Genomic DNA, 17968 nt, shown 5'->3' with positions numbered 1-17968 from the left:
GGGAAAATCATTGTTCTTTCCTGTGATTGTGTCTGGTGAGAAGAAGGACAAGGTAAATAATAGTAAAAAATGAACCAAACCACCAGTGGGTTGGGCCAAGGTGAACACTGACGCCTCCTTCATTCATGCAAATGGCACGGCTCATTGGGGAGCCATCGTCAGAGATGACCACGACAATACAATCTCCTCGTCCTGGAACTCCATTCCAAGATGCGCTTCCGCGGAAGAAACCGAAGCAATTGCAGTCCTTGAGGGTCTTCCGTTGGCTTCCGCGTTGGACATCCCCTGTTACTTGGAAACTGACTGCAAGTCAATCATTTACTCCTGGAATGACAACAAAAATTGGAGATCGCAAGCTGGCATCGTGATCAACGAAGCTAAACAGGCTGCTCTGTCTTTTCAGAACCTGAAGATTGAGTTCAACCCAAGAACAACTAACAGTGCTTCTCATCGCCTTGCTGCGTTCAGCGGATCTACTGGTTGTAATGGCTTTCTGTATAGCTCTGTTCCTGTGTGTGCTGAGTGATTGTAACCAAAACAATATTACTTGAGTAATACAACACATGTTCAAAAAAAGCTATCGACTTAGTTTCATCGTCACAACTCACAACAACCACTATCCATGCAAATTTAAAACTCACTTGAAATAATAACACGAAAAATTAGCAATGGAGTTGACCGTTAAGATTAGTCACGAAGAACAATATTGAATCATAATGATATTTTGTACTGGCAACTTTTTATGATAGTATATATATCGGCCACTAATCTTCTCCTATAAGATATAAAACACATGTGCCTATGGAGCTGAAAACCGGCTAGATAAACAAAAGATATATTCAAGTTATCGTCTTAGTTTAACCATCACATCAACCTTTATACACGTAAATTTAAAACTTATTTGAAATGATAAGTTGAGAAATTAGTAATGGAGTTGATCACCAAGAATATATCAAAACATAATGGTGGAAAACAATGTGCTTGTGTGCCAACTAGTACAGCTAACCCGATAGCTTGAAGGGTGTAACTAAAGTAAAAGAATATATAGCTTCCATCAAAATTTGAACAAGATGGTTAGTTAAACAATTTGCAATGATAAGCCGTCTGGTTTCAACGGTCGAAAAATCGGTAAATAAGTCGACCGTTAAGCTAGACGCAAAAATAATATTAAAATATGATTTGAAAGGAACGTGCGTCGTCTATTTGACCGATCAGCTTGACAGTGACATCTAAGTGATCAGGTGTGGCTAAAGTAATTGACTGGCCAATTCCTATAAGATGGTATAAAACACACGTGTGCCTATGGAACTGAAAACCGGCATCACATCAACCTTTATACACATAAATTTAAAACTTATTAAAACGATAACTTAAGAAATTGATAATGGAGTTGATCATGAAGAATGATATCAAAACATAATGGTGAAAAACAATGTGCCTGTGTGCTAACTAGTACAGCTGCCCTGATAGCTTGAAGGGTGTAACTAAAGCAAGAGGATAGATAGCTTCCATCAAAATTTGAACAACATGCTTATTTAAATAATTTGCAATGATAAGCCGTCTGGTTTCAACGGTCGAAGGTAACGAATCCGACCGTTAAGCTAGGCGCGAAAAATAATATTAGAATATAATTTGAAAGCAACGTGCGCGCGCCAAACTGTCTATTTGACCAGACAGTTCGATAGCGACGTCTCAGTCTCACTGATCAGCTGTGGCTAAAGTAACATAGAAAAAAACCTACACTATTTTTAGGACAAAATCACAAAAGTAACTGGCTCCTACGGAACGAGTCTGGCCTAGGAGAGGCACATAAATGGCTGCTTATTTATAGCCGCACCAGATCTTTCCACCTCGTGGTCAATCACGCGGTGTCATCTTCTTCTCGCTGCTAGTACTATTTCTCTTCTCAGCATAACACCGTTTGTCCCCTCCCATTTCCCCAGAAAACGAAGAATCCAACACTCGACCGAGTCTTTGCAGCCTTCCCCCACTGGATTCGCTCGATTCTTCACCCTCAACCCTCACCCCCCACTCTCCCTCCCCCTCCCCTCCTCGATTCCTCGCGCGGGCTCCCGATCCGTCTCGCCGGCGGGCCGGCCGCCCTTGACCTTCCTCGCGCCGCCCGCTCTCTCCGTCGCTGAGGTCGCGGTTGCGCGAACGGAGGTAGGGTTCGAGGGTCGCTGCCGGCGCCACGCCGTTCACTGCCACCGGCGCCTATCTTCCCTTTCCCCCTTGGAGCTGCAAGTGGGAGGTACGTGATCGGTGGAAAGTTTGCTTTTTTAGGTGCTGAAATATCAAGATTTATTGGATTGGGGTTGTGATCGGTGGCATCGAAACTTGGATGCCATAGAAATTAGTAGTATTGTTTTGAGTAACGTCGGATGCATATCAACTGTAATTCGCAGTTCAGCATGAGATCTTTTTTTTTCTTCTTGATTGGGAGCCAGTTCACAAAAAAATATATTCTCGGAGGACCATGGCCAGAAGAAACTGCAACCACATAGTTCCAACTGGGAGCGGTGGGGGGCACATGAGTTCCCATGTTTTTTTTTCTTGCGCCACGACAGTTAAAGTACGCCAATGCTTTTACTCTATAGCACAAAGGCGGCCATGTGAATTGTGGAGTGAGTAAATGGAGGATCCATACCACACATGATGGCGGGTGGAGTTTTGCGTGTGTAAAGGACCTTATCAAAAATAATTTGGATTACTCAGCTGCATCTGTTCCTTTTTGTTTTTCTGTTTTGGTAAGAGTGCCAGGAGGCTCACGTTGGCCACTGATAAAGTGATAATATTGGCTCCTTCCTTTAGTACTAGCATATTTTGGATAATCACAATGAGCTGGCCGTGCATATCTGACAGTTGCTTCATTGTCTGTATATTTAAGGTGGATGAAGTGTGCCTTCATATTTTGCAGGTGCAGAACTGGAGACTGGGAGACCAAATAGGTGGCGATCCAATCTTGCTGCTCCTGAAAATTGGCAAAAAGCTTGATAGAAACCTATGGTGGGTTAGCTTTTTGTGTACACCAGGTAGAGGAAATAGACAAAGTAAATATGCAGGATTTTGGACAATGGCTTCCTCAAACACAGAGCTCAGGCGATTTTTATTTCTCAAGTTTGATGTTGGACACTTCCTTAGAGATGCAGACTGGAAGTAGCGCGGTTGCATTATTGGGGAAAGAATCTGCTCATGCTTTTGGCATTACAAGTGCTGCTGGTCCAGTTGAAGTCAGTAGACATGATTCTGGGGCAATTGAAGAGGTTCAGAATGGTGCTGGACCAACTGAAGTCATTGACTTGAACAACACTCCACCACCAAAGGCCAAGAGGAAAAAGCACAGGCCAAAGGTCTTCAAGCCACCAAAGGCTCCTAAGGCTGCAACTCCCAAGCCTGCCAAGGCAAAGGAAGAAAAACCATCTGGCAAAAGAAAATATGTCCGCAAGAATACACAAGCAGGCCAACCTCCCCCAGAACAGACTGCGGATTCACTCAGCAGATCCAAGCCCAAACCGGTTAAGAGGCGTCTGAACGTTGATGGGGATGCTCCACGAGAGAGCGCACAACCTGGATATCAATCCCAGCTGAGATCTACCGATCCCAAGGATTATCAACCATGTGAGTCTTCTACCGGTCAAAGTAATGCCCAAACCCAGTTGCCATGCCATGTGGATTTTACCACCAGTTCAATGTACAGTTCGGCCAATCAGATGGCTGGTGCACAGTTACTGCCTGCAGATAATACAGAAACAACAATTTACAGTTCAGCCAATGAAATAGCCAATGCACAGTTTTTACCTGGACGTTATATGCCCAAAGGAATATTACTTGACCTCAATAGTTCTACAGATCAGATGCAAAATGAGTGTGCTAATTTTGTGGACAGGCCTGCACAATTTTTTCAGTCAGTAGTAAGGGGAACATTACAACAAGATCCTTTGCTAGAGGTCTGTACTGGCATGCCAGGCAAAAATTTACCTGATCTCAACAGTTCGATCAGTCTAATGCAGGGAATGCCAACTAATTTTACTGAATATTTGCTTTCTTCTCCACAAGCTTCTGTAAGAGAAACACAAATGGACAAACAGATGTTTAATTGTCACAGGATTACTGAAAATTCATTTACGACTGCTCAGTGTTCTGAAGGAGTTGCAATGAGGGAAAATTTCATCACCAATCCTTATTTAAGAGAGGCTTGGGCAACCGACCAAATGTCTCATGGCTACAGATCGACACAAAACCCCATCTCACCGCCCAAGCACATTGAAGGGCATTCCATGATAGCAAATTTGAACGACCTCACACCGATAGACTATTTGAAGTTTCCGACCAGTTCTTACATGCAAACAGGTGGTGCACTTGGACCTCATGGTTCTCGCGGTTCATCACATATGCATGCACTGGATACCAGAGGAGAACATAATGCTTCCAATGGTGCTCATATTTTGTCAGGTGTGAATTTCAACCAGCAAAGGAATGGATGGACATCTGTAGATGCTTGCCATACTGCAACCTCTCAGGGTTCATATTTTCCTGAAAATTACAAAAGAATGAGAACAGATAATCATAGTAACCATCTGAATGGAGCTGTGGGTAACATTTCTACCCCATCTATGCATTTGTCCAACAATCGGAATACAAATGTGGTTTCAACTATCAACTCTAATGTATTTACCTTAGCTGATGCTCAAAGATTGATAGTCCGTGAGAAATCACGAGCTTCCCGAGGAATGATTAGTTTTGGAGCATCAAGACACAATATGGTTAAAAGACCAGAAATGATCCAGCAACATTACAGACCTGCTATGCATGGCACTGCATACAGGGATTCTGTTGAAGCACCTGACGAACATTTCAGGCTCATAACAGAAAAGTTCACACAGTTGCCTAGTAATGTAAACACCCTTAGAAGCCAAAGCTTTAATCCGAGAACTGGAAGTCATCAACATCAGTTTTTGGAAGGCAACACAGTTAAAGGGTCAGATTTGCCGGTTGAACTGAATAAGCACAACACTCCCTCTCAAGATGATACTTGCAATAGCTTCTGCATTGGTGCTTCTCACGAGGTTGGTAGAAGTATCAGTGGGAAAAATAATAGTTCCCCTGTCATTCCAACAACCCAGTCAAAGGATAATGACACTTTGGAAAAAAATAGTTGCCCACTGGAGAGTTCTGGAGAAGTTATTAGGCTCTTTACTAATCCAATAAATTCATCACCAGGTACTGATGTTCTGAGAAATGAGAATCATCAAGTGGAGGTTTGTGGAGAAACCACTGCAGCTAAAACCAGTGAGAAGCGAAAAGTAGGACGGCCCAGAAAAGAAATAAAATCTGGTGAGATTCCAAAGCCTAGAGGTCGTCCAAGGAAAGAAAAGGTGGCTGGTACAGAGCTTATGTCCAAAGATAGCCATACTGATCAATTACAAAATGAGGGTATTTGTAGTGTCTCTGGACATCGTGTGGTTGAGGCTCCTTGTTTCAAAGGGCTTAATACAGAAAGAAGTAGAGAAAGCTTTCCTGGAGCTATAGCACCCCTGGCGGATCTGGATCCTTTGGATCTCATAATTCAAAAGATAAAAGTCTTACACATAAGCAAATCAGATGACACTGGGACACCTGAGCCACATGGTGCTCTTGTCCCTTATAAAGGAGAATCTGGTGCAATTGTTCCATATGAGGGGAAAGTGAAAAGAAAACATGCTCGGGTCAAAGTGAACCTTGATCCAGTAACTGCCCTAATGTGGAAGTTATTAATGGAACCGGATATGGTTGATGGTTCTGGAGAGATGGACAAGGACAAGGAGAAATGGCTCGATGAAGAGAGAAAAATATTCCGAGGACGTATTGATTCATTCATTGCTCGCATGCATCTAGTTCAAGGTATTGCTGCTATTTCAAATGATTACTCCCGATAGGGCCTTATATATACTCTTTTACATATAGATAGAGTCCATGTATAGGATCCCAAAACCTGACATGGTCTAATGTTCTAACTTCTGAGTTTGTGTTAATGGGATGATCATTAATGGGTTGGGTTGTACTGTGTTCGATGTAGTTTTGTGTTTACGGATTTGCAGGAGGACACTTTTAAGGCTTTAACTCTTGAATGACCTCTGTGTATTTGCAGGAGATCGACGTTTTTCTCCTTGGAAAGGATCTGTTGTGGATTCAGTTGTGGGTGTTTTTCTTACTCAGAATGTCTCAGACCATCTTTCTAGGTGAATTAAAGCTTACAGCCTATTTGATTAGAAGCCGTTTGTGACTAGCATTCTGAGGTTGTGTTGTTTGTCTGACTGTTTATTTATACTTTTTGCAGCTCTGCTTTTATGGCTCTCGCTGCAAAATTTCCTGCAAAGCCAGAAGTCTCTAGAATACCTGCAAGTAGGATGTTTCATGCCATGTCAAAAGAGAATGGAGATTGTTCTGGATTGTTTGGTGATTCTGTCAAGTTGCAGGGCGGTATCCTTGTTGAAGAGGCGAGTAATACAACAGGCTCATTAGTTATAACAGAAGAAGAAGGAAGCAACAGTGTTGGATTGTTCGAAAATTCTCCTGGAGATGGAGTGGACTGTGCAGCTGGAGTTTATTGTAATTCTTATGGGACACTGCCGGTTAGACTGCATGAGAGCAAGACACTGGCCGCGGGTACTGAAAGTGTTGTTGAAGCTGAAGATGTGGCACTGGAGGATGTTGTTTCGTCACAAGACTCTGCCATTTCATCTCAAAGTTCCCCAGATTATCTGTTTAACATGACCGATCACATGTTTCCTAGTACATATGTAAATTTTACAGCAGAAGATTCTGTTGGCAGAAATATGCCCAATGGTACGAGCAATTCCACCACATATACAGAACTTCTAAGGATGCAAGAGCTAAAAAGCAAGTTTAATGAAAAAATTGGTTTATCAGAATATGATCGATTTCCAGAGCCATGTGCAAACAAGGGGTCAATGCCCAGCGAAGTACATCATCTCAGCAGCAAGCATCAACCACTTCATGCTTCTGTCTCTCGTCACCACAATGGCCAAGCTCATCTGCCAGATCTTACACATGTCAGTTATTTAGAGCGCTCAACATACAATGGATTTGATTCCAATGACACACGAGCTGAGACTATATTTAATGGTCCTTTACCTTCTCCTGGAATTGACTCTGATAAAACCAAAATGGCTGATTCTTTAACTGCCCTTTTATATGATGTAGATGGATCTTTAAGTCAGGAAAAAATTCATTTCCCTTCTGCGACAACACGAGGAGCTGACTTCATTTCACCAATCATGGATAAGTATTTTCATCCGTCATGTTCAGAGACGGTTTCATTTGCTAAGGAGCACTCCATTCAAAATAATCTTTCAAGAAATGATGCTGTAGCTGCATTTGTGGAACAACATGTAAGTCTGAATTTGCAAGAGAAATTTACTACCAAAGCAAAGCAAATTGGAGGTGAAAAACATCAGTCAGGATGTAGCCAACAGTATGATAATGTTGGACTTTTAAAAAACAAGGATGGGAGTCATTTTTCTTCAAACTTATATCAAAGCGAGAAATCAAATTCTCCACTCCTACAGGATGTTGCTTCAGATTCAATAGAGAAACTCAAAGATACCAAAAAGGCTTTCCTTGAAGTTCCTGCTGACAAATCAAAAACAAAGAAGACAAGAGCTGGGGCTCGTAAAAAGAAAACATATGACTGGGATATTTTAAGAAAAGAAGTTATTGCCAACCGTGGAAATGAAGAAAGAGGTCAGAATGCAAAAGACGCCCTTGATTGGGAAACAATAAGGCAAATAGATGTGAAGGAAATATCTGACACGATTAGAGAGCGAGGGATGAATAACATGCTGTCGGAGCGTATAAAAGTAAGTATGTCAGAAATTAATTATTAAATGAAGTACGGTATACCTCTAGTTGTATGAACACGTCCAATTAAATCTAGATTTGCCTATTTGTTGGAATATCATTGTCCAGTCATGTATGCTCATCTCTATCAATTTGTATTGTAGGCATTTCTAAACCGGTTGGTGACAGACCATGGGGCCATTGATCTTGAATGGTTGCGCTATGTGGATCCAGACAAAGCAAAGTAAGCTAAATCATTATATATGAGCTAACATTCATAACAGTACTTGTTTTTTCTACACATTGTCTCGTCATCGCTATTTGAGGAAAAATTATACGAGGCCTTCCATTGATTTTTTTGTTTCAATCGGGCTTCATTTCTAAGTTACCGAACTAACACTTCATTTCTAAGGTTGAGACAAGAGAACATATTTATTCTTGTCGCTCGATTTCCTCAAAAGTTATCGAACATGCTGTGAACAATTGGGTTGAGAGAGAGAATAACATTGAGAAAATAGATAACTTTTTCTTGCTTGATTCCCTCAGAAGTTACACAGGCAACACCTAAATAGTACTCCTACCTCTTTATTTGACTTATTTTTGTTTAACTAGGAATCCTCCTAGGTGTCTTCCCTGGACAGGATTCACACACCACAGCATATCCCTGTCTTGCTAGCCAGCTGGCCGCAATGCATCTGATATTGGTTTGATGCAATATGCTAACGTACGCAGAAGTATAGGTGTCTGATTGAATTGTAGTTAGTATGTCAAATTAGCTGTGACTCTTAAATGGGCGCCGTTCACTGTATTATGTATAAATGGCTCTACTTGAACAGAATCTGGACTAAGGGGCTTGATTGATCAAATTAGAATACTGTAGGGTGCTCGTGTAGCTGTGCAATTCTTCCGTCCACTGAAATCCTATTATATTTAGCCACAGATAAGATTACAGATATACCAGGCACAAGAAAAATAACTGTCATATCTTTACGAAATGCTTTATAGACTTTAACTAACATATCATCTTGACATTAATAACTGAAGTCCTATTTCGGGGACTGCAAAGTATGGACTAGTCATTTTTGTTTTGGGTCAGAAGTAGTATCTGGTCCTCTTTATCCTCTTTTTAAACAAAATTAGAAGCTTAATAAGAAGGAACTCAATTGGAGGTGGAAGAAACAATTCAATACTTTAGATGCATGGACCCATAGGGTCTGGAGATGGTCAGAGCGCTAAAAAAAGGTTTTAGCATGTGACGTGGTTATTCTAAAATTTATTGACCCATGTGACCTCAACCTTATTATATGAATGTAGTTCATCCAGTTGTCTTGCATGGCTGTTCAGGTGGAAAGTTTGCATGACCGACTGATTAGATGTTTGCACAGTGCACCCCATCTTTATATTTTGTGGCGTTGTGGCGATAGGCTAAATGCATGTAAAATTCTATTGTTGAATGGTTTTGATATTTAAAACATTCTTATTGTGTCTATTTCAGGGAGTACCTCTTAAGTATTAGAGGACTTGGACTCAAGAGTGTAGAGTGTGTGCGTCTTTTGACACTCCATCATATGGCTTTCCCTGTATGTTATTCTTTTCCTAATTTTTCTTAATAATTATTCATTTAATTCTGGAGATTTATCTGCATCTTTTAATTATATGTGTAGGTGGACACAAACGTTGGTCGAATTTGTGTGAGGCTGGGATGGGTGCCACTTCAACCGCTCCCCGAGTCTCTTCAGTTGCATCTGTTGGAGCTGTAAGTGTCCTCAATCTTTACAGTTGGTTTGATTAGTATATACACAAATGACTGAGTATGATCATCCACTGCTGAAGGTATCCGATGCTGGAGAACATACAGAAATACCTCTGGCCTCGATTATGCAAGCTTGATCAGAGGACATTGTAAGTTTCAGAAACCCTGTTAAATATTTACTTTGGAAAAGGTCAATTATCTGCAGGTATATAGTGACAATTTACATTGTGCAGGTACGAGCTTCACTATCAAATGATAACGTTTGGTAAGGTAAACATGAGATATATCAAATTTATTAAAGCAAAATTTAGTAATTGGCTTACTGTGTGTTATTAAAATAGTTTTACTTTGTTTTCCTTGTCAGGTGTTCTGTACAAAAAGTAAGCCAAACTGCAATGCGTGCCCAATGAGAGCTGAATGTAAGCACTTTGCGAGTGCGTTTGCGAGGTAATGTCTTAAGATACTTGTATGTTGATATACATTCTACTAGGGTAATCAAATATTTGTGGGAGTTTTTTTTTGTGTGCAAGTATGTATTGCAGTGTGTTATTTGGTAGTTACAGTCACCTGGAAACAAATTTGGTAGCTACAATACCTCCCTCGTGGATAACAATCTATTTACTACCTGGAAACAAATTTGGTACCTACAATACCTCCCTCGTGGATAACAATCTATTTACTTGCTTGACGGCATCTACTGATAATAACCCCCTGCGTAAACTTGGGTTGCTGGAGAAGAAAATTCATTCCAGTTCAATAGTTCTGAAAAATCCGGTGGAGCTATTAGCTCTTTCAATAGAAGAAATGAAACGCTAGTGGATGGCTGCACGTCGCTAACAAGTTCTATTTTTTATACAGTGCTAGGCTTGCTCTTCCTGGACCTGAAGAGAAGAGTTTAGTTACGACAGGAAAGCCAATCGCTGCAGAGAGCTGCCACCAGCCATATATAAGTTCTAGGCCTGTAAATCAACTTGAGTGGAATTCCCATGCCCATGACCATGTTTTGGATAATCGCCAGCCAATCATTGAAGAGCCAGCAAGTCCGGAACCAGAACCAGAGACAGCAGAGATTAAAGAGAGCGCCATAGAGGATCTTTTCTTTGACGATCCTGAAGAAATTCCTACAATCAAGCTTAATTTCGAGGAGTTTGCACAGAATCTCAAGAATTATATGCAAGTCAATAATATTGAAATTGAAGATGCTGATATGTCAAATGCCTTGGTTGCTATAACTCCGGAAGCTGCGTCAATTCCAACTCCTAAGCTTAAGAATATTAGTCGCCTAAGAACAGAGCATCAAGTGTATGTCCCGTCTTCCATCAATCCAGTAGCATTGATGATAATTATAGTACCCTCATGTTTTGTCATATTCGAGAAGTTTACGCATGATCTATACCTGAAATGTTATTATTTGACATCTCTACTTCTACATGGCTGCAGCTATGAACTGCCAGACTCACATCCACTTCTGGAAGGAGTGAGTTCATAACACATTGTTGAAATTAAACTCTACTAATCGGGAATTAAGATCATAATGACGATATTTCCTTACTTTGTGCAGTATGACCAAAGAGAGCCTGACGATCCTTGCCCATATCTGCTCTCTATATGGACCCCAGGTAAGAAGCACATATAAGTTGAAAAGTATATGGCTTCCATACTCCTGTACGATCAAGGGTTCTTGATGTTTATTTAAATATAAAACAGGTGAAACGGCTCAGTCGACCGACGCGCCTAAGACATCTTGCAACTCATATGAGAGCGGTGAACTATGTGACAGCAGTGCATGCTTTAGTTGCAACAGTATACGGGAGGCGCAGGCTCAGAAAGTCAGAGGAACAATTTTGGTACGTTGTTAATTTATGCAATATTTGCCAGAGTAAAGAATGACAACTGTCTAACTATACGTCCTTGTGGGATCCAACTAGTGGGAACTAGTAATGTATGGCCAGTTTACCCATGTTTTATCGAGTTCGCTGTGACCGTTTAAAGGCCTATCAGGATTGTATGACTTCCGTAGGTATTCTGAATGAGGGAGTTTTCGGTTTTTTCCCCGCTAGGCCCTTTGGAACATAGTTTAGAATTGTCAAATTCCTATGGATTGCATTCCTATTCCCTGATTCCATAATAAAGTCAAGTTGAGCTCAAACCTCATTTTATTTTACTTATAGAAATCTGAGGCATCCTCTCTCTCCAAGAACTTGTTTCCTCCAAAATTTGGTGCTGGTTCCTAAAAACCATCCAAAACAGCGTTTGTAAACTTCCTATGTTTTACAATCCTGTGGGAATCCATAGTATGTGACATCTTCTTGCTCTGTTTTCCATATTCCAAAATTTCCTATCCTCTGTCCCAAAGAATCCCTAAAGAAAAAAATACAGAAAGAAAAAAACATGGAAGAAAGTTCTTCGAACCGCCTTGGCCCAGTATCCAACTAGTCTGTAGAACCGAAGATTCAAATCCAATTGGACGATTCATAGTTGGTAGATAAGTTGTTGAGATGAAGTATTCATTGGAAAGGCTATTCTGATAATCAGTTTTTATTTATCGTGCGAGCACACGTAATCTGATAGACAAGATGATTTTTTTATAGCAAGTTGAACTTAACTTTTGGTTGAACATCTGTTGTCTAAGCTAGACAATTGTACCAGTTATGATGTGCTATTGAAGTTTCATGGTTTTAGCTAGTAACCATGTTTCTTACTCAGGGTGTGTTTGGCAGCAACTTTTTTTTTGAAGTATTCCAAACGGACGCGCAGTTTTATAGTACTTTGGTTTTAGAAAAACTTGGATGCCAAACAGAGCCTTAGGCTTTATATTGTTTGAAATAAGATGTGCTATTCTTTCTTTGTTTTACTACCAACCAGGAACCAGCTGACTCCCTTGTTTCTTATTCAAACAAGCATTTCAATTGGCAGCACGGTCATACCATGTTAAAATGTTTTAGCTGGTTGATCAGGTCAGCTTGTGCACATAGCTTGGTCCGGTAGCAGCAAGTACATTGCGGGGGCAGATCAAAGATCCATACTAGTGGCCGACCAGTAAGATGTCCTGTAGGAATCGGTGTACAAGTTATATTCCAGGGAGAAGAATAAAAAGAGACTAGAAGATGATTCTTAGTAGTCTTAAAATCCTGAACACCTGATAGATGTCGAGTGTTATAACGGAGACGAAATGGCTTATGTCAAATCCTTCCTGTCTCGACTAATAGTGTGATGTATTAGTCGGTGTACAGTTTTGGTGTTTGTGCATGACACAGTGAGATTGATTGTTCTGGTCCTTTGGAGTGCGTGAGAAGTAAACTAATGACTTCGCTCATTGTGACCTTGCATTGTGCCGTGTGGAAGTCAAGAATTATTGCCATTGCTTAAATTGCATTTGGTTGACCCGCCATGTCCCATGTTGTACATACTATCCACACTACGATGAAACTGAATATATTTAAACATGTTGTAGTTGGATGGTATCTGGTTGTACATACTATCCACACTACAATGAAACTGGAATTACATACATTATCCACCGTAGTATGTACAGAAGTTCAGTATGCAATTATCATTGATTCAATGAGGCTATGTATTATTATCTTCAAAATGGTAGCGTCTAACTATCTTTTTTTTGTTGATTAACTCAAATAGGTACCATGCCGAACAGCTATGAGAGGAAGTTTTCCACTCAATGGGACATATTTTCAAGTAAATGAGGTAATGGTTGAAAGTACTTACAGCTGACTTTAGTTTAAGTGGTTTAAACCATTTTATAGAAATTGCAAATATTCCTCATATCAAATTTACTTATAACTATTCAAATGTTATACTGCAGGTATTTGCTGATCATGACTCAAGCCGAAACCCAGTTGATGTTCCAAGGAGCTGGATATGGGACCTTCCTAAGAGAACAGTTTACTTTGGAACTTCAACTCCTTCAATCTTTAAAGGTATTTTCATAATAAATGACAACCGAGTGTGCTCCTATCTTTTAAACCATAAAGTTGGACCAAGAAGGTTTGAGATAGACAAAATAAAGTACTGGCAACGTAACTCCAGTTCTTGTCTGACTATTATTGTGTTCCCACTTACTAGTTTGTTGGAATATTTTTAGTGCTGTTTTTTCTTTTTCGAAAGCTCACTGGGGGGAGAGGGGGAGGGGGGTGTCAACAAATTCCCCACTTGAATTTTAACTGCTACAGGCAGCAGCCCAACAGGTTTTCGCTTATTACACCATAGTTACAAACACAACAGAGACACCAGCTGAAAGCAGCAATGGTCAGTCCCCGTCCGGCCTGAGAACAGCGAGCCATGACAGTACTTATTAAATTTTTTAGTGATGTTAATATGGCATGAGATTGGTTGGAGCATATATGAGCATCTAGCTGGCCATACGGTGCAATACTACTGTCTAGGGCGTGGGTAGAGAAGAATAATCCAGTTGCACAACTTCGACATCGATGCAGCAGTGTATGTAATTTCAACTAAAAAAGTGTACTAACCGTAATGTGTTAGGAAATTCTTGGCATATATAATTCGGCATATCAATTGAAATTTGCAAAATATGTCATCTGACCTGGAATCCTGGATAACCTTTAAAATTAACAATTTGACTTCAGATTATCAGCATCCAATTAATGATGAGCCATGCCTTAATTCCTCTAACTGACAATGCCACACGGATTGTCGCTGGGCTTGGATGCAGTGAGATATTCTTTAGACCTGGTGGGCAACCCAATACGTAATCACTATTTTTTTTGGGCCTGGATGCCTGTGCACCAGGAAACACTCACAAAAAAAAAAAAAAATGAGACCAGCCAGGAGCCCTGGCTGGCTTTGCTTTATAGAAGAAAAGCTCCGCGAGCACCCGTCAATCCGAGAATTCGTGCCCGGGTGGCCAGCACGCGCTCTCGCTGTGCTAACCAACAGGTCGACGCCCTGTTCTCACCAGGAAACACTCACATAGATCCGCCCACGCTAACGCCAATTGCCAAGTCCCATCTTACGGAGATCTAAAAGATGCAGCACCAACCTATACGACAGGACCTTTCCATTCACCACATGCTGGACAACTACCCACTCTGGCTATGGCATCCCCCTTGCTGGCCGGCGGCCAATGCTCCCTCCTCATATCCAGACTACCACCCCCAAGCTCCCACCTGCAGTCCGTACTGTTGCTTCAAAAATGTTGTGCAAACAACACATTTCAGTAAGAAGGGCTGTCAATGAGCTGAGCTCGAATAAGCCAGAGTAGACCACGTGCCTAGGGTCAATGTTACCCAATGGTGCTCAAGCTATGAAGTCACCTGACCAAACTCGATATGAAGATCTCATTTGTGCTTATTAGATGAGACCTTACTCCCAAGCAAACCTCGATAGTTACTCATTTGCACTCGTCTAAATAGGTATGTGGAAATATGTTTGCATGCATGATTAGCGCAGGTTTGGATACATTCGTGACGATTTTAGCGGCGTGGGAGCCTAGAGTTTTAACTACAAAATGTGTAAGCGAGGGAGGTAGGCTCTATGAGTTCTTGAATTGAATTCAAATGAACAAATCACTTAGCAATTGTTGATAAAATCCTTTAAACGTTAACATTTGCTAAAAAAAAATGCTAATTACACCAAAAACTTGGGAATTGGGAAAGACTAGATGTTGACAGAAGTGGCCCATTTAGCAAAATCTAATGTTGCCCCCTAGAGAATCAGTTTTCACCTGGTTTCATATTCACGTATGGGAGATTGGCAGATCGTGTTTGTGAAGCACCAGAATGTACTCCCACATCGCTTTGTCCTGTGTCAAGTGGAGTTTCATACTAAGTTACTAACTGTATCAGCCTTATAAGCAATCTATCTTTGGCGGATTATGATGTACTGGACAAACACTAAAAAAAGGCAATGGTTAATGATAGATTGCCACATCAAGGTTGTGCAGCCGATTATGACTTACATATTTCTTTTGCAGGTTTAACAACTGAAGAGATACAACATTGCTTTTGGAAAGGTAATCATCTAAATGTTTTTTTATTACTGTGTGATATCCAGTAAAAAGAAACATGAAGAAATGGACAGATACCTGTTTGTGATAGCTTGAACACATAGGAAACGATTGCACACAAAAGGTTTTGTACTCCCTCCAATCCACATTAAGTGTCGGGGGTTTCGTTCGAATTTAAATTTGAATAAATTTGAACTAAAGCCCTGACACTTATTATGGATTGGAGGGCGTAGCATCTTTGAAGGAGAGAATCAGAGAGTATATATATTTTTTAAGTTTTTCACTTTACCTTTTTAAATTTATTAATTTCACAAACACTAGTTTTATTTCCGTACTTCCAGTGCTGAAGTGGTTGGCTTGCAAACTCTGTTACTACAAATGGATATAACATATGTTGTCGTGTGACATTTGTCTTGCATAATGGGAATGGGTGATCAAAACTATTTCCTAGAGTAAAAAATTATTTCCATTTGTTTGCTGACATTTTTTTTTTTTTTGAATTTCTTGACCTTTTCATGCCCCAGGGTGGATATCTAAATACCTATTATTGGCAAAAGAAAAAGCGTAGTCCATAACTGCATAGCATTGCGGAAATATTTTCATACAAAACCTACTTGTACTAAATTACCCAACAAATATAAATACATTAATTAAAATATAATATTGGCCAAATACGATTTACTTTGTCGCACCAGACAGTAGCAAGTATTGTATGGTCTGATGCTTTGTCTGCTCCCAAAAGGATATAATTATCTTACATATCGGCTTTATTTGTCAAAAAAGGAAAACTTTGGGAATTATTTGTTGTTGAGGATTTTCATATTGGAAGTAGACAAGTATAGGAAATCTGCAGGTGTAGAAAGCGTATTCATCCATGAGGGATGTTGGACGAGGCTATGATGGGGTAGAATGCTATTGTAATTTCTTTTTAGTTCAATTGGGATGGTTCTAGTAACAATTTTACTCACGATTAATGTTGTATTGTTGTAGGTACTTAATTTGTGTTCTGAACATGTGCAGGATTTGTGTGCGTTAGGGGCTTTGACAGGATATCTAGAGCACCAAGACCACTGTACGCGAGGCTTCACTTTCCAGCAAGCAAAGTTACCAGGAATAAAAAGGGTCAAGCGTCTGCAGCTGCAGATGACGCATAGGAGCGTTATGAGAGGTAAAAAGGTACATAGAGGAGGCCCTGCCAGAAGATCACTGACCTGAAAATGGATCACTGAGCAATAAGTTGCTGTCGCCAACTCAACCATTTTTAGCCTTGTGCATCTGTGAACGTTATGAATGTGAGCCACTCGCTAATTTGCGAAGCTGACATTATTCAGCAACATGATCCATTACTATAGATTTATGCTTGTTTGGTACCATTCAAGGAGCCCCGATACAGCTGACGGGGAGAAGAGAAAGTAGTCTGTTATCTGGCCATTCTGGTCGTAGTTTCATGTGATCTCAACCAACTGTTGTACAAGGGAGACATCACCCATTCAAAGTTGTTGTTCAGTAGTTCATGCGAACGATGTCAAACTATTCGTCAATTATTTCATTGTTTCATTGATGAGACCATTTGGCTCTTTACTCCTGTTACTTAGCTACAGCGAAAACAGAATGTAATGAAAAAAATAATTTGTTATGTGATGTTGAGACATTTTTGTCAAATACTCCGTCCCTCTTTACTTCGAAATATGTGCTATGTGTCACCAAAGTTTTGCCTTGAAATGCGTTGTGGCCTTGTATACAAAAATGGTTATAGTATAGTGTGTGATAATAATTATCATTTCTATGGGTATTACTCGTTGGAAATCCAAAATGAAAAAAAGAGAAGAACCAATACTTGGTTGAATGTCGAGGTAAGAAAAACGGTAAAAAGGAGAATTATCTTGCTTATACAACTAAGAGATGCTTCCTTGGTGAAAAACATATGACATTCATCTAGACACGTGAACGAGTGTTTTGACACGAGATCAAGAAAGAGCCATGGCGGCATGCTTTGATCTTACGAAATCTTTATGCGATGAGATCAGCTCAATGATAGGAAGATACTGGTGGAGTAATATGGACAAAGAGAACAAGATTCACTGGGTCAGCTGGGAAAATATGACAAAGCCAAAGAAAGATGGAGGCCTAGGTTTTAGAGACCTATATTACTTCAACCTCTCCATGCTAGCAAAGCAAGCCTGGAGAATTTTGAAGAATCCTACATCCTTGTGTGCCCAAGTTCTAGCAGCCAAATATTTTCCAGACCGAGATCTCCTAAATGCTGAAGCAAAGAGTGGAATCTCATATTGTTGGAGAAGCATACTAAAGGGGATTCAAGTGTTGAAAAATGGCATCATTTGGAGAGTTGGGGATGGATATAACATTAACATATGGACAGATCCTTGGCTCCC

General features: G+C 40.4%; 1 protein-coding gene across 2 annotated transcripts; it reads left to right on the top strand.

Annotated features, from left to right (window-relative positions):
• Window positions 1-1862: 1862 nt before the first annotated feature.
• LOC127300399 (protein ROS1A) lies at window positions 1863-17237 on the top strand. 2 transcript variants are annotated; one of them, XM_051330506.2, is made up of 18 exons: window positions 1868-2251; window positions 2918-5880; window positions 6128-6218; window positions 6317-7859; window positions 8004-8083; window positions 9335-9419; window positions 9504-9595; window positions 9673-9741; window positions 9826-9862; window positions 9957-10039; window positions 10451-10894; window positions 11033-11069; window positions 11154-11211; window positions 11300-11439; window positions 13229-13294; window positions 13413-13527; window positions 15543-15581; window positions 16596-17237. In XM_051330506.2, exons 2-18 carry the CDS (start codon window positions 3057-3059, stop codon window positions 16727-16729), a joined length of 5937 nt encoding a protein of 1978 aa, XP_051186466.1. In that variant the 5' UTR covers window positions 1868-2251; window positions 2918-3056; the 3' UTR covers window positions 16730-17237. The 2 variants fall into 2 exon arrangements, 1 of the variants encoding a protein (XP_051186466.1); XR_007851205.2 differs by lacking the exons at window positions 11033-11069; window positions 11154-11211; window positions 11300-11439; ... (2 more) ...; window positions 15543-15581; window positions 16596-17237 and having other exon boundaries at window positions 1863-2251; window positions 9826-9857; window positions 10451-10590.
• Window positions 17238-17968: the final 731 nt, after the last annotated feature.

The sequence above is a fragment of the Lolium perenne genome, chromosome 5, assembly GCF_019359855.2.
Source record: "Lolium perenne isolate Kyuss_39 chromosome 5, Kyuss_2.0, whole genome shotgun sequence".
NCBI lineage: Eukaryota > Viridiplantae > Streptophyta > Magnoliopsida > Poales > Poaceae > Lolium > Lolium perenne.
The sequence above is the reverse complement of the archived record's forward strand: the minus strand, read 5'-3'. Positions and strand labels throughout refer to the sequence as shown.